Consider the following 22,764-nt stretch of genomic DNA (forward strand, 5'->3'; position numbering starts at 1 on the left):
TTGGGGGTCGAGGAGGTGGGGACCTGTCTGTCCTTCTCATTGGCCACAGACTCAACTAGCAAGCCCGGGGGTGAGTGGGTATAAAGGTATTTGAACCGTTTGGCCAGCACAAAGTACTATTTCTCTGCCCATTTCGAGGTGGAAGGGATGGAGGAGGGGGTCTGCCACAGGGTCTTGGAGATCTTGAGGACCCCGTCATGTAAGGGTAGGGCGACGCGGGTGAGCGTAGAGGCCAAGAGGACATTGAAGAGGGTGTCCCCTCCTATTCCGCCATCTCCTGCACCTCGAGCCCCAAGTTCTTGGCCACATGCCAGAGAAGTCATCTGGTGAGCTAGCCCTGGAAGGTCCCACGACCCCCTCATCCAGGGATGACAAGGAAGACTGGATCACTGATGGAGGTTCTGGGGTCTTGACCACAGTTGGAGAAGGAGGTTTAGGGGTGGGCACAGTTTCCTCCACCCCGACCTCAGAATGGGGTTCCAGTACCGGGCCCGGTGCTGGTGGGGCTGCCGACCGATGCTCCGACATGGCCACCAAGGAGTGTTGCGAAGGGGGCATCATCACAACCGGTATGCCCCACACACTCCAATACGGCCTTACGTTGGCCACTGGCTGCGCTGCCACTGCGGTGCCGCAGACAAGGGAGCGGGTTCCGGTGCCCAATCACGCCGATGGGACCTGGGTGATGGGCTGAACTGGCCTTCTGTACCGGAGGAGCCACCTTCCAGCGACCAGGGAGGAGCCATCAATGCCTGCATTTGTTTACTGGTCATGACTACTGGTGACCGTTGACCTGGTGTAACTGACCGGTGACTGTACTGGGGAGAGCAGTACTGGTGCCAGGGAGACCAGTGCCAAGACGGGGAACGTTCCCACCGCACCAGCGATCAGGACCGACGCCTGCAGGACAACCGGCGAGAGAGTGAGCGGTGCAGGGAAAAGTAGGGGGAGTGTCGACCCCGTGCCAGTGAGTAGCACTGAGGGGATCTGGATGCCAGCCTGGGCGACCAACAACGCGACTGGGACCTGCCCCTGGATTCTTGATGTGGTGGAGAAGATCAATGTCTTCTGTCTGGCAACCGGCGGTGTTCCCTGTCCCCTGAGGGGTCTTAACGGTGAGCTTGCCCTCTTGGGGAGCCTTAGCTAGGTCCTGCAGCACCAGGGTCATCATCAGAGCAGGTGGAGACCTGTGCTCTCTCTGCACCTGGGGAGTCTGGGATGATGATGGTGCAGGCAGGGGGGTATGGGTCCCATACTACTCCCAGGAGTCGGTGGCGGACCTTTGTTGGGGTTGGGAGCCCCAACCGGGGAGGCACGATCGCATGGCTCCAGAGTAGCCTGGCAGGCAGGCCCAGGTCCTTTGGTAGGTGACCCCTGGGCCTTCTTGCTTGGTGCCAGGGAGCGCTTTTTAGCCTTCTTCTTCGGCACCGGTGATGACGAACAGTGCCGGGAGGAGCCGGGTGCTGGTGGTGCGCTCTGCACGGAGGCTGAGGCGCTCGGAGCGACCAGCCTGGACAGCCCAGAAGCCAGGCGGAGGGCAGACTCCATCTGGGGAGTCCTGAGGCGGATATCCCGCTGTTTCTGGGTACAGGGCCGAAAGTTTTTGCAGATCCAGCACCGCTTCTTAATGTGTGACTCCCTCAAGCACTTAAGGCAGCTGCTATGGGGGTCACTCACAGATATAGACCTGCTGCAGTCTGAGCAGGGCTTAAACCTAGGAGACCGGGGTATGCCCCACCTGGGGCAAAGTTTCCACTGGGACCCTAACTACTAACTAACTAACACTTAATAACTACTTAACACTACTATATGCAAACTATGTACAAAGGCACTAAGGCCAGAAGTTCAAAAGGAGAAACCACCATGGGCGGTAAGAAGGAACTGAGAAGGCATAGGGTTGGCGGTGCCTGATATACTGCGGCATGAGCACGGCACTCAAGGGGGCGACACAGCTGGCCCTACGGGTTCCGCTAAGGCAAAATCTCCAACGACCGCGCACGTGGGCGCGCACACCTAGAATGGAATCGACATGAGCTAGCACTCGAAGAACTCCCTTTGGGTGAACCTAGCATCATGGTGAGGCAGGTCCTGGGTCTCTCCAGCTGGGCTCCTCAGAACAAAAGGACTCAGAATCAGTGACAAATGGGGGCTTTGCCTTGCCTAGGTCACCGGCAGGATCAGGACTGGCACATGGCTCCCAGCCCCTGGATCTACGCACTAGGCCATGCTGTGCCATGCTGCTAGTCAATGTACCTGTTAGGGGTCAGCAGGCATCTGGAGGGAGGTCTCTGTACCCTGCGTGGACACTGGGTCCGTGGCCCCTGGCATTCCCGCTGCCCTGGAGGCCAGCGAGGAGCTGATAAAGTACTGAGCCTTGCAGCTGGTAGTGTCTTCATGAAAGCGGAGGACTGATCCTCCCAGCAGAGCCTGCCGTAGAAGGGGGCCAGCCATGGAATGTGAAATGGGTGGCCAAGGCCAGTGGCCTTGCAGAGGCCTTGGGTCTGGCTGACCCCCAACACTGCAGTCCCTTCCTGTCTCGCCCAGGCTCCTTACCTTTCTCTGCCTGCTCGATGATCTGCCGCAGGGCCTTCTTGAGGCTGTTGGCTCTCAGCATTAGTTGCTCCTTGGATTTGAAGATCCTGGGGACAGGGTTTGGGTTGAAGCTGCCCCTGCTACTGCTCTCCTTGGCCTCGGGGCCGGGTGGGGCAGTCTGTGCGCTCCCTTCGGGGACAACGATCGCCTGTGATTCATCGTTCAGCTCCCGCACCAGGGAGTCCAGCTTCTCGTTCAGCATTGCACACTGCAAGAGAGAAGCTAGTCATACCAGGGGCATGAACCACGGTGAGGCCGGGGCGTTTGCTGGCACACAGCCATGGGCTGGTCCCAGGGGAGGGTGTTGGGGGGTCACAGCCAGCATGGCACAGCACACGGCTGCTGCTCCATGGCATGTCTGATGGGAACATCGTCTCTGTGGCAGTGTATTCTGAGGTGGTCCCAGGCAATGGGTTAATCCATGCTGCGAACCCCATGGAGAATCCAAAGGCTTAAATCCAGTGATTGCCAAGACTGCAGCTGCCCACAACACTGACTGTCTGCCACAGGGTGGCGCTAGTGGCACAACACGCATCTCCGCCAGGCAGTGCCCCGCCAGGACTTACCTTCCTAGCCATGGTGTCAGCCTCCTGCTTGTTCTCGATGGCCCTCTCATAGGCCTTGCCAACCTCGGCCACAAAGCTGTTCACCGTTCCGCATAGGAACCTGCCAGAGAGAGCAGCATCCGGGGGCAGAGCCCGGGTGAGACAGGGGCTCCTTCCCACACCCCTCCCCACACAGCCGGGCACAGTGCCCCTGGAATGCTGCTCCTCCATTAGCCAGCAAAGGGTGCTCTCCAGCCCCACGAGGGAGGCCCCCACCTCCAGGCCCAGCTGTACCATCTGCAGCGAGCACAGCAGCATTTGGTGCTGGTGACAGCCCAGCGCCCTGACATCACCCTCGGCCAGGCAGCCGATGGCACTCCAGCAGGGCCCCCGGGACGTGCCTCTTGCTGATGCAAACTGCAGCTGTCTGGGATTGCATGGCTCAGAGACATGTGATGGGCTGTGATGCCCTTCACCATTTGGGCCCAACATGGAGCCAAAGGCACTAGCCGCGGAAGGCTGCTTGGAGCCCTGTGTGCAATGATTTGGGGGCCTCAATCCAAGCTCCCTGGCCCAGATCCTCAGAGGTACTCGGCGCCTCACTCACATTGATTTCAAGACCTATGAAGATCTGGGCCCCATGAACCATGTCACAGAACCACCCCCTCATTGGCACGGTTCTGCCCCGTTAGCACTGCCAGCAGAGGCCAAGGATGGGATGGGCCAGAGACTCCCAGCTCCCTCGCAGCCCTCGGAGGAAGCCCACCAGACTGGGCTCCGGCAGGCCAGCAGGGTGGGGGAAGCTTGGCCTGCTGCTGTCCGTGCCCCCTTACTTTGCAGAAGAAATCACAACCGAGTGCTTGTCAGATTCCAGGATCTTGGCCAGGTGGAAGGCCACGGAGTCGGCGTAGTGAGAGATCTGGGCCTGCGGGACATGGAGGGAACAAGGGCACTTCCTGAGCAACAGTAGCAGTACTCCCGGTGCCCTCTCTGGATCCTCCTGGGCCAGCCACGCTAGAAGACTGCAGGGCTGAGCAAGCCCCTGCAGCGGTGGGGGGGCGGGGAGGGAGCAGAGCTCAGTGCCTAAAGCCCCGGACTGGGAGTCAGGCTGTACCCCCGGCTCGCTGTGTGACCCTGAGCAAGTCATATCCCCACTCTGTGCCTCAGTTTCCCTATCCTGCTCCACTCTGATTCTCTGCATGCCTGGGGACACCTGGAACCTGCCGATCCATCATTTCCTCTTCTGTTGTTCTGTTCAGAAAATGCACCAAAGGCCAGCTCCCCTGCAACAGGGCTAAGTGGGGTGCGGATAGCCTGGATTTCTGATGACTCCTTTTTGGGGTGCAGCTGCATACGTGGTGGGATTGTGAAGCTTCATTGCTTCAAGGTTGTGAAATGCTTAGAGCTCCTCAGGTGGGGCAGGCTGCGGAAAGGTAGAGGATCGGGGTGCGTGCTATTACATGGCAGCCAAGTGCATGCTCTAGTGTGCGATTACAAACCCTGCGTTCGTTCCCACACACCTTTGGGGCAGTGGCAGCACTGAATGCCTGTAGCCTGCTGCAAACAAATGGCAGGGAAGTGCTTGGAAATCAGACCCTGTGCTCATGCTACATGCATGGCGCTGCACAGACTCCGGCACCAGACTGTCTGAAGAGCTGACAGGCTACAGAGACCAGATGGAGGGAAAGGAAATCGAGGCACAGAGAGGGGAAGGTCACCCAGCTGCCAGAGACAGGAACTGAACTCAGGTCTGCTGACTCCCAGTGCAGTGCTCTATCCACTAGGACACACTGTCTTTCTTGCTGCCGTCCCCCTCGCATAGACTGTGCCACAGAGGCAGCCTGGCCACTCAGCAGCAGTAGCAGGCCTCTGTAAGCCCCACCAGGCCCTTTTAGCTTCCATCCTAGGCAGACGATCCCCATGCAACCAGAGCGTACACCCTGTCCAGCAACTTTTTCCTGGCTTGTTTCAGTTAATTGTTTCTCCTTCACCGAGGGCAGGCCGCACTCTGGGCTGGGCAGGAAAACATTGACACTGTGGCTTCAGGCTGAGAACTGCTGAACTCGTTTCACCCACTGCTGCAGCCTCTCCCCTCCAGTTACCTCAGGCCCTAGGTGCTGGCCACGTGCAAGCAGTTTTTCCCCTCCATCCCCATGCTCAAGTAGCAGATATGCATAGGCAGGGGTCTGAACTCAGGAGCTGATGTTCCATGCCCCCAACCCATCTGGGCCATGCTGCCACTCCAGGCCCCACCCGCCACGCTGGACAGGCAACAGAGCAGCTGTACCTGAATGCAGGAATCCCCATTCTCCTCCTCTCTGATGGCAGGGGGCGACTGCTTGGGCGCCTCGTAGGTCAGGACGCTCCATCTGGGGGGAAGACAAAGACAAGATGCTTGTTGCCGGGGCCCAGCCTTTGCCAAGCTATGGCCTGGCAGCCAGCCCTGCCCGGAAACCCAGGGCGGCCCCTTTGAGATGAAGGCAGGCACTGGGCCATGGTGGGGCAGGGACCTGCAGGGAGATGGGCCCTCCCCATAGGATGCAGAAGGGGGCTTGAGCAAGCCAGGGCAACAGGATATGGCAACAGCAAGTCAGGGGCAGGGGAGATGGCTCTCATCTCAGTCCTGGTCAGGTCCTGGTGTCCGGAAGGAGTGGGGAAGGGACCGGCAGCCCAGATAGACCAGTGTCCATTCTCCAAGAGCAGCCAGGCACAGAGGAAGACGCCCTGCAGTAGGTGACTATGGGACAACCTGCTGCCTGGGAGATGTGGCTGGAAATGCAGGCGCACGATGGCAGACTCAGGCTGACGCCCGGCCTCAGAGCCCTTCCCAGGGAGCGCCCACCCAGACTGAGCTGGTTCTCTTCCCCATTCGGGATCCCGAGAGGGAAGCCCCCTTCCTGGCCCAGGGGAGGAGTGAGGTCTGCCCAGCCCACAGCCATGCCCCTGCTCACCTGTCCAGCATCTTGGTGCTGGCCCGCTCCAGCTTCTCCAGGACCTGCAGCAGCTGGGTATCGTCATCACAGAGACTGCCCCAGCCCAGCACCCGCGCCAGGTCATTGCCTGTCCCCAGCGGCAGGACACCAAGCTGGCACTGCCACAGTAAGGAAAGAATTGTGAGCAAGGGGCAGCCCCCGATCTGAGAGCCCAGCCAAAACCAATGGGCGTAGGGCGCCGTGTCCAATGGACGCATCCTTTGGCACATGCAAGATCCCCTCCACACCCTGGGGATCTCTCTGATGGCCGCGGGCAGGATCTCAGCTCACACTCTGATTAGTACCAGTGATGCTCAGAAGGGGGGGGGTCGCTGGGGGTGTCCTGGTGATGGGCACAGCTGGCACTTTGGGACGTTGCTGGCATGCGCTGCAGGCTCCTACCCAAACAAACTGAGAGCACACCCGGCACTTGCACATGTCTGGCCCTGGTGACACACATCTAGCCCATGCCAGACCCACCAGTGCTGCCATTGTGCCATGGTTCTGGAAATGCGGCTCCTGGCTGTCAGGGCTTAGCACACGCCCCCAAGCCAGCTTTTCACTACTGCCAAGGCCCAAGGGGCAGTGGGGGTGGGGGCAGCCCTCAAAGACACGGAGATGGGGGAGGCAGCAGACAGACAGACTCCTCCTCACTTGCTTGTGCAATCCCAGCGCATCGATTTCGGAGAGGACCCAGCCCACGCTGCCATCTCCCCCGCAGACCAGGATCCGGAAGGTGGAGAACTTCTGGAAGAGCCGCAGGCTGGCAAGGGACACACAGAGAGGAGGAGGAGTCAGGGCTAAAAGGGGTCCCAGACACCTGCTTTAGCTCAGCTCCCTCCAAGGAAAGCCCCGGCCTTTCCCCTCCCTCTGAGGGACAGCAGAGCTCACTCAAGCACCGGTAACAGTCAGTGGTATGTCTAGACCCACGGCTGGCCCAGGTCAGCTGACTCAGGCTTGCAAAGTGTGATGAAGTGGGAATGTTCTTAATGTTTTCTCTGAATACTGTGTGGGTGCCTCAGTTTCCCCTATGCATTTCTTAAGTATCTAGGTGGTGGGATAAGGATGTGTTGCACAGCCCTAGAGGGCCAGTGTGATGCTGTCTGCACAGAGAATGGCTGACACCCTGTTTCCTGGCAACTGATGGCCTGGGCCCCTCACCTCAAGGTGCCAACTGAAGGTGTTGGAGAACAAAGAGATCAGGTGGCCTCCTTGCCCGGGAAAGAGACAAAGGTCAGAGGAGGGGCTGGAGGGGGTTTCAGGTTGGAGCTGGCTGGGGAAACGGAGGGAGGCCCAGCACTGGGGTCTGGGTTCCCTGCGCCCCAAGATGGACCTGACTGAGTGGGGGGTCCTGTTGTCTGTACCCACAAGCTCTGTTTTGGACTGTGTTCCTGTCATCTAATAAACCTTCTGTTTTACTGACAGGCTGAGAGTCACGGTGAATCGCAGGAAGTGGGGGCTACAGGGCCCTGGCTCCCCCACACTCCGTGACACAGGGCTAGGCCTGTGGGGATATAAAATTGCAGGATAGGTGCTTGGGCTCAGGCTGGAGCCGGGCTGAGAGCCCGCGGTGGGAGGATCTCAGCGCCCGGACATCTGCAGTGCTCTTTGTAGCCCCGTCAGCCCAAGGCACTGACCCAGGCTCTGGGACTCGTGCTGCGGGTTTATCACCGTGCAGACATACCCAATCCAAACAGCCCGGCCTCATCTAGTTCAGAGCATTAAGGGCTGGAGCCCCAGTTCAGCCCCTTACAGAGCAGGTGGGAACTGCTGAGGTTTCTGTTTGGCCCATCTTTATGAGGCCCTCCCAGCTACGGGGACATACGGGGTGCACCTGGCTGGGTGGATGGAGTCGCGTGTCTCTAGGATCTGAGCAGCTTCCTCGTTTTCCCTGGCCCCCAGGTAGCTCAAAGAAGAAAGGGAGAGAAGGGACGCACTGTCTCATGGGGTGTGAGGCATGGCGCTGCTGGTGTGAGCGCATGGAGGGGGCGGGACTTCAGGGGGCGGTGTGGACATGAGCACAGGGAGGGGTCTGGGCTGCAGGGTGTGCTGTGGCCGTGAGCGCTCAGAGGAGGTTGGGCTGCAGGGGGCATGGAGGGTGCAAGTGCATGGAGGGGGCCAAGCTCCAGGGGGCTGCGCCGATGCATGCTTCCCCCCAAAGGGACCCGGCTGCAGGGGGTGCTGTGGTGTGAGCAAACAGAAGGGGCCGGGCTGCAGGGGGCCCTGTGGTATGAGCGCAAGGAGGGGGTCCGGCAGCCGGGGGCACCCTGGGCATAAGTGCAGGAAGGGGGTTGGGAGGCGGGGGGGGCGGTGGGCATGAGTGCAGGAAATTGGCTGGGTGGCAGGGGACGTCGTTGGGCAGCAGGGGGCGCTGTGGAGTGGGCCAGGTGGCAGTGGGCGCTGTGGGCACGAGCGCAGGGAGTGGGCCAGGCAGCAAGGGGCACCACGGGCGCAAGCGCAGGGAGTGGGCCAGGTGGCAGGGGGCGCCGTGGGCGCGAGCGCAGGGAGGGGGCCGGGCGGCAGGGGGCACTATGGGCATGAGTGCAGGGAGGGGGCTGGGTGGCAGGGGGCGCCGTGAACGTGAGCGCAGGGAGTGGGGTAGGGGGCACCATGGGCATGAGTGCAGGGAGGGGGCCGGGCGGCAGAGGGCGCTGTCGCTTACCCCAGGTGAGGGCCCCCGTTCATCAGGTCGAAGACTTGCGCCGGGTTGAGGAATTGCTTGAACTTGCGCAGGAACTTCACACCCTGATTGTCACCACTCTTGGAGTTGACGAAGGCCAGCAGAGGGCTGGAGCAGGACGAGGGGCAGGTGGCCTTCCAGAAGCCTGGGGAAAAGCCGAGTGCCCCAGTGAGCAGTGCAATAGCCTGGGGCTTGGGTCCAAGTCCCTGCTCTGCTACTGACTACCAATGTAACCCTGGGTAGGTCTCTCAGTCCCACCTGTGCATTAGGGACAACAGCGCTGCCGTGCCCCAGAGGGTGTGAGGATAGAGACTATGAGGGGCTCAGAGCCTGGCAATGGGGGACAGGGAAGTACTACAGAGAGCTGCTTTGCAATAGGCCGAGAGGAAGGGAGTGTAGAGGAGTGCCTTCACTTGGCCTTTCAGGCCAACAGCTCAGGGAGATTTTGGCTGAGGTACCTGGCAGATTCCCAGCCTCAGCTCCGCATGACATGACACAATGAATGCTACTAATAATGGGTTCGGGGAGGGTCACAACCAAAGTCTCCGGCCCCAGACTCAATAGAGAAAAGCAGTTCCCATGTGCAGCATGGCCCCACCCACTCTTCACAGCTGGAATTATTGTGTGCAGGGTCCACATGTGTGCAGCTCCCAACACAACAGAGCTCGGATCCCATTCGGAGGGGAGCCACTGGCTGCTGCCCCAGCGAACTAACGACGACGGACAGGAAGGGAGATTGACGCCATAGCAGCAGTGATGGACGGAGCTGGAAATGAACCATACAGGGAAACCTGTGTTAACCCCTCGTCATATGTGACATCCGGATACTATGGGAAGAAGTGCCACAGAAACAGAGACACACAGAACACTGCTGTTAAATTCTCTCCTAGTGCAATCTGGAGCTGATCTTGTTGCCACTGACTCTAATGGAAGTAGGATCAGCACCCCTTCTGAATGGACACTCATTCCATGCTTGGGTGTACGCCATGTTCTTCCCCAGGTCTGGCCCTGGCAATGCATGTATGCTTGGCCCTTAGGTCTGATTCAGGAAGCATCCCTATTCAGGAAGGGCATTGTGATAAACGAAGGGGGGGGGGAGCTCCCTTTTACGGACACCCAGCCAGCCAGTTAGCTATAAAATTCCTTAGTAGCTGTTCTCTACTTGCTTTACCTGTAAAGGGTTAACAAGCCCACAGGTAAAAGAAAAGGAGTGGGCACCTGACCAGGAGAACTGTATGGTGACTTGCCTACCTGGTGCGAAGGTTGCGGATCTCTCGAGGCATCTAGATAGACTTATGTGTAGTGCTGGGGAGGAGCCGGTGGTCGTGGTACATGTAGGTACCGATGACATAGGGAAGGGTAGGAGAGACGTCCTGGAGGCCAAATTTAGGCTGCTAGGGAAGAGACTGAAATCCAGGACCTTTATGGTGGCATTTTCAGAAATGCTCCTAGTTCCACGTGCAGGGCCAGGTAGGCAGGCAGAGCTTCAGAGTCCCAATGCGTGGATGAGACGATGGTGTAGAGAGGAGGGGTTTAGATTCATTAGGAACTGGGGAAACTTTTGGAATAGGGGGAGCCTATACAGGAGAGATGGGCTCCACCTAAACCAAAGTGGAACCAGACTGCTGGCACTTAACATTAAAAAGGTTGCAGAGCAGTTTTTAAACTAAGAGATGGGGGAAAGCTGCAGAGGAGCACGTGGATTGGACAGAGACTTAGAGGAAAGTCTATTGATAGAGATTCTCTAGGTTTTAGTCAGGAGGAGAGGATGGAAGAGGATAATCTAAGGGCCAGATCAGACGAGAAACATTCACATAAAAAAAGAATCGGACACATCAGAAAAGGGCAGACAAATAAACAGTGACAATTTTTAAAGTGCTTGTATATAAATGCTAGAAGTCTAAATAATAAGATGGGTGAACTAGAGTGCCTCATGATAAAGGAGGATATTGATATAACAGGCATCACAGAAACCTGGTGGACTGAGGACAATCAATGGGACACAATCATTCCAGGGTACAAAATATATCGGAAGGACAGAACATGTCGTGCGGGGGGAGGGGGGTGGCAATATATGTGAAAGAAAATGTAGTATCAAATGAAGTAAAAATTTTAAGTGAATCCACATGTTCCATAGAATCTCTATGGATAGTAATTTCATGCTCTAATAAGAATATAACATTAGGGATCTATTATCACTGACCAGGATAGTGATAGTGATGATGAAATGCTAAGGGAAATTAGAGAGGCTATCAAAATTAAGAACTCAATAATAGTGGGGGATTTCAATTATCCCCATATTGACTGGGAACGTCACCTCAGGATGAAATGCAGAGACAAAATTTCTCGATACTTTAAATGACTGCTTCTTGGAGCAGCTGGTACAGGAACCCACAAGGGGAGAGGCAACTCTCGATTTAGTCCTGAGTGGAGCGCAGGAGCTGGTCCAAGAGGTAACTATAACAGGACCGCTTGGAAATAGTGACCATAATATAATAACATTTAACATCCCTGTGGTGGGAAGAACACCTCAACAGCCCAACACTGTGGCATTTAATTTCAGAAAGGCGAACTATGCAAAAATGAGGGGGTTAGTTAAACAGAAATTAAAAGGTACAGTGACTAAAGTGAAATCCCTGCAAGCTGCATGGACACTTTTCAAAGACACCATAATAGAGGTCCAACTTAAATGTATACCCCAAATTAAGAAACAGAAAAAGAACTAAAAAAGAGCCACCATGGCTTAACAACCATGTAAAAGAAGCAGTGAGAGATAAAAAGGCATCTTTTAAAAAGTGGAAGTCAAATCCTAGTGAGGTAAATAGAAAGGAACATAAACACTGCCTAATTAAGTGTAAAAATGTAATAAGAAAAACCAAAGAGGAGTTTGAAGAAAGGTTAGCCAAAAACTCAGAAGGTAATAACGAAATGTTTTTTAAGTACATCAGAAGCAGGAAGCCTGCTAAACAACCAGTGGGGCCCCTGGATGATCGAGATACAAAAGGAGCGCTTAAAGACGATAAAGTCATTGCGAAGAAACTAAATGGATTCTTTGCTTCAGTCTTCACGGCTGAGGATGTTAGGGACATTCCCAAACCTGAGCCGGCTTTTGTAGGTGACAAATCTGAGGAACTGTCACAGATTGAGGTGTCACTAGAGGAGATTTTGGAATTAATTGATAAACTTAACAGTAACAAGTCACCGGGACCAGATGGCATTCACCCAAGAGTTCTGAAAGAACTCAAATGTGAAGTTGCGGAACTATTAACTATGGTTTGTAACCTGTCCTTTAAATAGGCTTCTGTACCCAATGACTGGAAGATAGCTAATGTAATGCCAATATTTAAAAAGGACTTTAGAGGTGATCCCAGCAATTACAGACCAATAAGTCTAACGTCAGTACCAGGCAAATTAGTTGAAACAATAGTAAAGAATAAAATTATCAGACACATAGAAGAACATAAATTGTTGGGCAAAAGTCAACATGGTTTCTGTAAAGTGAAATCGTGTCTTACTAATTTATTAGAGTTCTTTGAAGGGGTCAACAAACAAGTGGACAAGGAGGATCCAGTGGACATAGTGTACTTAGATTTCCAGAAAGCCTTTGACAAGGTCCCTCACCAAAAACTCTTACGTAAATTAAGCCTTGTCATGGGATAAGAGGGAAGGTCCTTTCATGGATTGAGAACTGGTTAAAAGACAGGGAACAAAGGGTAGGAATAAATGGTAAATTCTCAGAATGGAGAGGGGTAAACAAGTGGTGTCCCCCAAGGGTCAGTCCTAGGACCAATCCTATTCAACTTATTCATAAATGATCTGGAGAAAGGGGTAAAAAGTGAGGTGGCAAAGTTTGCAGATGATACTAAACTGCTCAAGATAGTTAAGACCAAAGCAGACTGTGAAGAACTTCAAAAAGATCTCACAAAACTAAGTGATTGGGCAACAAAATGGCAAATGAAATTTAATGTGGCTAAATGTAAAGTAATGCACATTGGAAGAAATAATCCCAACTATACATACAATATGATGGGGGCTAATTTATCTACAAGGAATCAGGAAAAAGATCTTGGAGTCATCGTGGATAGTTCTCTGAAGACGTCCACGCAGTGTAGAGCGGCAGTCAAAAAAGCAAACAGCATGTTAGGAATCATTAAAAAAGGGATAGAGAATAAGATGGAGAATATCTTATTGCCCTTATATAAATCCATGGTACACCCACATCTTGAATACTGCGTACAGATGTGGTCTCCTCATCTCAAAAAAGATATACTGGCATTAGAAAAGGTTCAGAGAAGGGCAACTAAAATGATTAGGGGTTTGGAACGGGTCCCATATGAGGAGAGATTAAAGAGGCTAGGACTTTTCATATTGGAAAAGAGGAGACTAAGGGGGGATATGATAGAGGTATATAAAATTATGAGTGATGTAGAGAAAGTAAATAAGGAAAAGTTATTTACTTGTTCCCATAATATAAGAACTAGGGTCCACCAAATGAAATTAATGGGCAGCAGGTTTAAAACAAATAAAAGGAAGTTCTTCTTCATGCAGCGCACAGTCAACTTGTGGAACTCCTTGCCTGAGGAGGTTGTGAAGGCCAGGACTATAACAGCGTTTAAAAGAGAACTGGATATACTCATGGAGGTTAAGTCCGTTAATGGCTATTAGCCAGGATGGGTAAGGAAGGGTGTCCCTAGCCTCTGTTTGTCAGAGGGTGGAGATGGACGGCAGGAGAGAGATCACTTGATCATTGCCTGTTGGGCTCACTCCCTCTGCCATGTACATTGGCCAAACCGGACAGTCCCTCCGCAAAAGAATAAATGGACACAAATCGGACATCAGGAATGGTAACATACAAAAGCCAGTAAGTGAATACTTCAATCTCCCTGGTCATTCTATTACAGATTTAAAAGTCACTATCATTGAACAAAAAAACTTCAGAAACAGACTTCAAAGAGAAACAGCAGAACTAAAATTCATTTGCAAATTTAACACCATTAATCTGGGCTTGAATAGGGACTGGGAGTGGCTGGCTAATTACAGAAGCAGCTTTTCCTCTCCTGGAATTGACACCTCCTCATCTATTATTGGGAGTGGACTACATCCACCCTGATTGAATTGGCCCTGTCAACACTGGTTCTCCACTTGCGAAGTAACTCCCTTCTCTCCATGTGTCAGTATATAATGCCTGCATCTGTAACTTTCACTCTATGCATCTGAAGAAGTGAGGTTTTTACCCACGAAAGCTTATGCCCAAATAAATCTGTTAGTCTTTAAGGTGCCACCAGACTCCAAATGTGTAAGTAGATCAGGAATGTTTAGAAAGATGCGATTAGGATTATTTCTGTTGATTTCTTACAGCTAATGGACTCCTCTGTGCTAACCCCAGATGCTTTTGTTTGCTTGTAACCTTTAAGCTGAACCCCCAAGAAAGCTATTTTGGGTGCTTAATTTTTGGAATTGCTCTTTTAAAAATCTAGCAAAAGCCTAAGTTCCAGATGTATTTTCTTTCTTTTATGTTTTTGATAAAATTTACCTTTTTAAAAGACAGGATTGAATTTTTGGTGTCCTAAGAGGTTTGTGCATGTTGTTTGATTAGCCAGTAGCAACAGCTAATTTCCTTTGTTTTCTTTCTCAGCTCTTCCCCAGGGGGCCTGGGGGGGGAGAACAAAAGGGCTTGAGGGTACCCCACAGGGAGGAATTCCCAAGTGCGCCTTCCTGTGTTCAAAGGGGTTTTTTGCATTTGGGTGGTGCAGCATCTACCCATCCAAGGCCAGAGAGAAGCTGTAACCTTGGGAGTTTAATACAAGCCTGGAGCGGCCAGTATTAATTTTTAAAATCCTTGCGGGCCCCCACCTTCTGCACTCAAAGTGTATAAGTGCTGTCCTGAATTGGGGCCATGCTGCAGAAGGCACAAACAGAGGCTGTCTGACCAAGGTTGGGATCTGGGGATGGAGTGTAAAAATCAGGAAAGGCTGCCGGGTGTGTGGCTGGAAAACAGTCCTTGTTTTCTGCAGGCAGGAGCAAATCCTTGGCGGGCTTTTTGCTGCGAGGCAGTCAGGGCTCAGCAGAGGATGCACGGCGTTAGCATCTGTTAAGTAAACAGATGTTAAGTAAACACCAGATGAACAATCTGGGAGCCCACAAAGGATTTACAATCAGTGCAGCACTTTTAAAGAAATTAAATTGGAAATGAAATCTGCTAATGGATCAGGGCTGGCACCGCTACAGACAGGGATCGATAGCTGGCCCAGAGCCGGCAGACGCCTCCGCTGCATTTGGCCGTGGAATCGCTTTCTTTTACTACTCTTCTCGTGAAAGGCCCAGTTCTGCATTCTGCACAGGGCATGCTGAGTGCCGCACAGTGCCCAGTATGATGCATGCTGCCGGGAAGGACTGTCAGCTTCGCTCTCTGCTCTGCCCAGCGCTGCTTCCAGAAAGGGAGGGGTCTTCCTTCGCCAGCTCTGGAGCGCAGCTTTGTGACTACACAGACTCACATCCAGTAAGTGTGCATGTCTTCTGGGAGAGAGAGATATTGGTGTGACACCAACGACCTGACAGCCCTAGCTAGTGGGAAGGATTCAGCTGTGGAGGTTTTCCCATCACATCAATCCCAACCCACAGTCCCCCAGCCTACTCCAGCCCTGGGCTCCCCACACAACTCTGCTGCTCCTGCTGCTGTAACCTACATCCTCGTACTATTCCCATCCTGGGACCACAAAGCTCCGGGTTCTACATCACCAGGAGATAAGAACACCTCAATAATGATCTATGGTGACTTTCCAAAAAGCATTGTTTCCACCAGTTATGATGACTGGATCTAAGGCACCACAAGATGGCATGGTCCAAACCATTCGGTCACTTGGTAAGTTGGGCACAAGCAAACAATATTCATTTCAATACATCCAAACGTAAAGTCATACATCTAGGAACAAAGAATGCGCCATACTTACAGGATGGGGGCTCTATCCTGGGAAACAGCAACTTTGAAAAAGACTTGGGGGTCATACTGGATAATCAGCTGGACATGAGTGCCAAGTGTGATGCTGTAGCCAAAAGGGCTGTATGATCTTTTACTCCTGAGGGCATTCTATGCCAAAACATTAAAAATTCTGCACACAATATTTTAAAATTTTATTTGTCAAATAAATGTGGAGGCTCCAGCATGGCATTGGGGAGCACAAGCCCCTGGCTGCACAGAGGTGGGAGATCACTGTGCAGCCCCCCCGCCCCCGGAACACGGACTCAGCGGTGGAGCTGCACCCAACCCTGACACAGTGCAAGGACCAGGCCTGCCCCAGAAACACCCCAGGGCCCTGCCCCTCCATGACAGGTGCACCAGGTGTGGGCAGACAGGCTCAGCAAGGCAGGATCCATGTGTGGAGGGGCTTAGTGGGGGGGTATCCAGTAGTGTGTTGAGAGGGTTCTGTGTGGGGCAATCTGGATGTAGGTGGCTCGGGAGGGATCCAGGTGCGAGGGGGCATCTGGGTGCAACGGTAATGGGACTCTGCTGGAGGGTCCAGGTGAAGGTGGCTGAGACTTGGGGGGGGGGGGGGGGGGGGGGCGGGGGGGGGGGGGGGGAACTCGGCAGAGGGGTCTGGGTGTGAGGGGCTCAGTGTGGGGATCCAGATGCTGGGGGAGTGGGGCTCAGTGGAGTGGGGATCCAGGTGCAGCTGGTTGGGGCTTGGTAGGGTGGGGATCCAAGTGCTGGTTACTCATTGGAATGGACCCGGTGAAGGGAGAGTGGGGCTTGTCAGCTGGGGTTCCGGGTGCGGGGTGGGGGTCTGAGTATGTGGAGGTCTGGATGCACAGAGGTTGGGCGGATGGGGGACCAGCTGCCTGTACAGTGACCCCTCCCCCTGCAGCTGAGGAGCAATGGGTGCAGGAAGCATGGCGGAAGGGGGGGGGGGAGTTTGCAAAGCTTCTTACAGTCGGGGTGAGAAATCTGCAGGGGTGTCTGACACGACTTTGGATGCCGTGTAGGGGAAGAGGAAGTCCCATCCTCCCAGCCCAGCCGGGACTAGCAGCTGAGCCCGGCACAGGGTAGGAGCCACCAGCAGTATCATCCCCAGTCCCGCCCCGTGCCCCACAGTGATTTACCTTTCTGCCAGCTGCCCTGCGCACCCAAAACATGCTGTTGGGGAGGGTCATATGACCGCTCTTGTGGGTTCCCTTTGCTTCCCTGTCAGAAAGTCATTTTTCTGCAGGGAAGCAAAGAAATCTGTGGGGGACATAAATTCTGCATGTGCGCAGTGGCACAGAATTCCCCCAGGAGTAATCTTTGGATGTATAAACAGGGGGATCGTGAGTAGGAGAAGAGAGGTGATTTTACCTCTGTATTAGGCACCACTGCTGGAATATTATGTCCTGTTCTGGTGTCCGCAATTCAAGAATGATGGTGATAAATTGGACTGAGTTCAGAGAAGAGCCACGAGAATGACTAAAGGATTGGAAAATATGCTCAATCTATTTAGTTTAACAAAGAGAAGGCTAAGGGCTGACTTGATCATGACTTATTAGTACTTACATGGAGAACAAAAAATAGATAATAGATTCTTTAGTCTAGCAGATGAAGGTATAACAAGATCCAATGGCTGGAAGTTCAAGCTAGACAAACTCAGAATGGAACTCGGCATACATTTTTAACAGTCAGGGAGATTAACTATTGGAACAAATTGCCAAGGTCATGGTGGATTCTGGCAGCTTTTAAATCAAGGTTGGAAGTTTTTCTAAAAGATCTGCTTTCGTTCAAACAGGAACAGAAAGTTCTCTGGCCTGTGCTATCCAGGAGATCTGACTTGATGGTCACAGTACTCCCTTCTGCCCTTGGAATATATGAAATAATGCTACGGTTGCCAGGTGCCCAGTTTTCGACCTGAAAGTCTGGTCAAAAAGGGGACCTGACAGTGTCCAGTCGGGTGTACTGACTGGACACAGAACATCCGTTTACTGTGGGCAGGGGAGGCGCTGGGTCATCACCCGCGCCAGCTCCTACTAAGCTGGGGCCACCTCCTACCTGCGTCGGGCAGCTGCAGCTCCCAGCCCCAGCTCTATACGAGAGTCCCTCCCGACCCGGGTGGTGGGGGGTGGGAGAGAGAGGGAGAAAGCCGCAAGCAACTGGGGGGGAAGGGGAGAGAAGTGAATGGGGGGTAGGGCCTTGAGGGGAGAGGAGGGGCAGGGGTGGTGCCTCAGGGGGAAGAGGTGGGGCAAGAGAGGTTCCAGAACTCCTGTTGGCATGTCCAGCTTTTAAATATTACCAAGTTGGCAACCCTAAATAATGCATGAAAATGAGTGACAGCTCAGAGCAGACAAGCACACGTCCCTCACCAATAACTGGTAGAGGCCCTCAGAGAGCCAGAGACACAGGCAAGTATTACCATGAGGTTTCACCCAAGTACCTTTTTATAATAGCCACAATCAAGAAAGCGTCTGCAGCTTGCCCAGAACGCGCTCGTGAAAAATCAAGTCTCTGTAGTTCTCCTGTCACATTTCTGAGCTTGTCAGCTCTACCCGCCTGGTCCCTCCTGCCTTCCCCGGGCATTGCTAAACATCTGCTACAGCCAGAGAACAAATTAATCGGATGTGAGAACCAAACCACCAGGAGATGTTGAGTCAGTGCGTAGGTTGCAAGCGGAAGAGCTAACTTATCTGAACCATCCAGAAAATCTTAGGGTGTGAGGAAGTAGGAAGAGAAATCTCACTGTGATATTTGAAATCTAATTGGATCCAACATAGGGTCTGGTAAGGGGTTGGAGAGAAAGTCCTGACCTCACAGAGACCTCCATAAGGTGGCACAGTGCCAAGCACAGCTGGGGGATGATGAAGAAGAAGGAAGGTTTAGTCTTTGTGGAATGCCAGTTTGGTGCCCTGTTAGGTGAGAGCCCTCTCACCTAACAGGGCACCAAACTGGCATTCCCAGGCAGCCCCAGGCAGACACTCAGGGGGCAGCCCCAGGAAGACACTCAGGGGGCACAGGACAAATGAAACCCCTACAAGGCCCTGAAAGGAGACACAGGCACCTGCAATCGGGGCGAGTAAGGGCTGAGGAGGAGGGAGAAACCTGCAGTCCCCAGAGGGGAAGGAAAGGCATGTGGAGGTGATAGAGGGGAAGGAAGAATCCATGGGCCATCGCAAGTTTGAGCAAGGAGAGGGATAGCTCAGTGGTTTGAGCATTGGCCTGCTAAACCCAGGGCTGTGAATTCAATCCCTGAGGGGGCCATTTAGGGAACTGGGGTAAAAATCTGTCTGGGGATTGGTCCCCATTTGAGCAGGGAGTTGGACTAGATGACCTCCTGAGGTCCTTTCCAATCCTGATATTCTATGATCCTATGAAGGAAGAATCCAGCAGGGTCCCTGGGGAAAGCAGCGAGCACTGAGTGCAACGAGGACTAAGCAAAGGTGGCAATGTGTGTTTGATGCTCGAGGAGAAAGGAAACCCAGCGTCTTGAAATCCAAACACCACAGCTGCCTGTGACTTGGCCCATGAGAACCAGGCAGGGAAACTGAGTGAGCTGGTATCACTGTCCAAGCTGTGAGTGAGTTAAACCCAACCCCCACAGAAGTGCTGAAAAAGACTTCAGCTCCAGCAGTCTCAGGCAGGCAAGAGACAGGTGTTTGCACAATGCTTTTCCCCTCCCCCCACGAGGGATGCTAAGGAGCGCCCTGCCACCATTTCTCAAGGACAGGCGACAGCATGGGGGAGAAGGTGGGAGAGAGACCGGGGAGAAGTAGATTATTAGTAGCACAGCCATGTTTTTTTTTAAAATGCCTGCTTGTTACTCTGACAGTGTCCCAGTGAGTAATGAGAGAGGCAGATGAGCCACCGGATGACAGAAGCAGCAAAATCATTAAAAACCAAGCAAGCAAATATCCGCAGGAGGAGAACATATTTAGCTCAGCTCGAGGCAGATGGAAGCCTCCCGAGAGTATTAGAGAATTTGGCTAAAAACTCTCAGAGCTGTTATCACTCCCATCCCGTTGCTCCTGAGAGACTGGCACTAAAGCAGACCTAGGAAACCGGACAGCCTTGGCTCCAGGGCTGGATAAGCAGACACATTTGCCGGGGCAGAGTTGGGGAAATCGATGCTATACAGAAAAGGCAGCAGAGTTTACTAAATCAAAGCCCAGCCCATCATATCAAACTAATCTAATCTCATTCTCGGACAAGGTAACTGCTGTGCAGAAATAGATAAGGCAAATACAGCGTAGATTCTATGCCCAGGATTTGGGAAAGGCATTTGAACCCATGCCCCTTGATGAAGCAAGGCGAGTTAGGATGACACTGAGATGCTACAGAACAGACGGCAGTGGGGCCAGGGGCCAGTTCTGACTGGAAGCTGTGTCCACGGGCCGCACTCAGGGTTCGTTATCAGCTCCAACTGTCCAAAGACTTCCCAGCAACCTGGACGAAGGGGTGGAAACCACATTGATCAGACCACCAGATGAGAGAGAACTAGAGTGCATATGATGAATATTTCAGAAGTCACTGTCTGCACAGACTCAACCTGCCATGGGTAAGTGACAGGAATAAAAATGAGCACAAGACCAGGGTGCTACACAGAGAAGAAAAGCCACAAACACAGGGGCGGAGGGAGCAATCAGGGCCAGCCTGAGAGAAAGAAAAAGACCTGGGGTAGTGGCTGATGAACAATCACTAGGCAGTGTCCAATGCAGGGATATTATTTCAAAGACAAGTGCAATCTTAGGATGCTTAAAAGGGGAAATGAGATGAAACACAGGAGTGATGCACAGCCCAGTTCTCCTCCCATACCAGTGTAAATCAGCAGTAACTCCATTACAGCCACATTTACACAGCATTGGCTGGATCCCAGGGTTAGAGTCAGCACTGTTAGGTGCTTCTCAGCTAGCCCCAGCAGCGTTTGCAGAACCTGAACCTTCACTCGGAGAGGGTTCCGTCTGCAGCGAGGGACCCAAGTTTGAAGCAATGCACTGTTGTCTGCCTGAGTCTGCAGACAGACAGACTGAAACAATCACCAGAGAAGCCATAGCAGCTGTAAATCAGCATCACCCTATTGACTTCAGTGCACAGCGGGAGATGTGGCTCAGCGTTGTGCCAAGAACAGAGCAGTGGGTGTGCTGATCCAGAAGCCCAATGACAGGAATTCCACTGAAACTCTTTCACCGCTGATCAATCTGGCAGAAACACCCCAGTTACTTTGGGTAGTGGCGCCGTGTGAGCAGCGCCCTGTCATGTCCCATCCTCAGACTGACTCCAATAGACAATGGCTGAAACAAAGCCTCTAGCTGCGGGGGGAGGGTTGTGCCTGGGGGTTGTCCTCTACAGGTGGCTACCAGGGAATCGGAGCAGGCCCCGAAAAAAGCATCTGGGATGGTAAAAGGATCAAGGATTGGAGGGAACAGAGGACAGAGTCAGTGCTCACTGCCAAGTGAAGGCTCTGGAGGGAAGATTCTGGGCAGTGAGTGCATGAAGGGATGCTACAGAGGGGAGCGGGAGTGGCTTGTCTCAGGGTATGTCTACACTACGAAATTAGGTCGAATTAATAGAAGCCGGTTTTATAGAAATCGGTTGTATACAGCCGATTGTGTGTCCCCCCACATAAAATGCTCTAAGTGCTCTAGTCGGCGGACCGCGTCCACAGTACCGAGGCAAGCGTCGACTTCTGGAGCATTGCACTATGGGTAGCTATCCCACAGTTCCCGCAGTCTCCGCCGCCCATTGGAATTCTGGGTTGAGATCCCAATGCCCGAATGATGCAAAACAGTGTCGCGGGGGGTTCTGGGTACATGTCGTCAGGCCCCTCCCCCTCCGTCAGAGCAACGGCAGACAATAGATTCGCGCCTTTTTACCTGGGTTACCTGTGCTGACAACATACCTCGGCAAGCATGGAGCCCGCTCAGCTCAGCTCACCGTCACCATATGTCATCTGGGTGCCGGCAGACGTGGGACTGCATTGCTACACAGCAGCAGCAGCTAACTGCCTTTTGGCGGTAGACAGTGCAGCATGACTGGTAGCCTTCATCGGCGATCTGGGTGCTGGCAGCCGTAGGGCTGCATTGCACCAGCTTTTGCCTTTTGGCAGTAGATGGTTTATTACGACTAGTAACCGTCCTCGTCGTACAGCAGTGCCTGTCAATCATGGGCACCTGGGCAGACATGCTCAGTCCAGCAATGATGATGATGGCTATCAGTCGTAGTATGCCATTTTCTGCCAAGAGCCCTGTTGGATCATCACACATTAGCAGAGTCTTCCCTGAGCAGCAGATCGTGCAATAAGCCTGAAGGCTACTGCCAAGCGCCCAGTATTTGCTGCCAAGCACCCAGAAGATGCCGAGGGCTATCAGTCATGCTGCACCGTTGTCTTAAGATGTAAAAAATAGATTTGTTCTGTATTCATTTGCTTCCCCCCTCCCTCCGTCAAATCAATGGCCTGCTAAACCCAGGCTTTTGAGTTCAATCTTTGGGGGGAGCCATTCTGTGTGACAGTTGTTTGTATTTCTCCCTGATGCACAGCCACCTTTCTTGATTTTAATTCCCTGTACCTGTACGCCATGTCGTCACTCGCCCCTCCCTCCCTCCCTCCTTTCCCTGGTCCGTCAGATACTAGTTTCGCGCCTTTTTTCAGACCAGACGCCATAGCTAGCACTGGGATCATGGAGCCCGCTCAGATCACCGCGGCAATTATGAGCACTATGAACACCACGCGCATTGTCCTGGAGTATATGCAGAGCCAGGACATGCCAAAGCAAAACCAGGACCAGCTGATGAGGCGATTGCAGCGCGGCCACGAGAGTGATGAGGAAATGGACATGGACATAGACAAGGCACAGGCCCCAGCAATGTGCAAATCATGGTGTTACTGGGGCAGGTTCATGCCGTGGAACGCCGATTCTGGGCCCGGGAAACAAGCACAGACTGGTGGGACCGCATCGTGCTGCAGGTGTGGGACGATTCCCAGTGGCTGCGAAACTTTCGCATGCGTAAGGGCACTTTCATGGA

At 53.2% G+C, this 22,764-nt stretch overlaps 1 protein-coding gene across 1 annotated transcript in view; it reads right to left on the bottom strand.

Annotated features, from left to right (window-relative positions):
• LOC112105963 (diacylglycerol kinase eta) overlaps window positions 1-22,764 on the bottom strand; it is a 188,217-nt gene that overhangs the window by 36,751 nt on the left and 128,702 nt on the right. The window contains exons 9-15 of the mRNA XM_024198986.2: window positions 8,772-8,934; window positions 6,764-6,872; window positions 6,089-6,228; window positions 5,425-5,506; window positions 3,971-4,062; window positions 3,159-3,258; window positions 2,554-2,800 (exon numbers count right to left, since the gene is read on the bottom strand). Of these exons, the coding sequence (XP_024054754.1) occupies window positions 2,554-2,800; window positions 3,159-3,258; window positions 3,971-4,062; window positions 5,425-5,506; window positions 6,089-6,228; window positions 6,764-6,872; window positions 8,772-8,934 (933 nt within the window). The remainder of the gene's footprint in view (window positions 1-2,553; window positions 2,801-3,158; window positions 3,259-3,970; window positions 4,063-5,424; window positions 5,507-6,088; window positions 6,229-6,763; window positions 6,873-8,771; window positions 8,935-22,764) is intronic.

Source organism: Terrapene carolina, unplaced genomic scaffold (assembly GCF_002925995.2).
Source record: "Terrapene carolina triunguis isolate 2854851 unplaced genomic scaffold, T_m_triunguis-2.0 Scaffold172, whole genome shotgun sequence".
Classification (NCBI taxonomy): domain Eukaryota; kingdom Metazoa; phylum Chordata; order Testudines; family Emydidae; genus Terrapene; species Terrapene triunguis.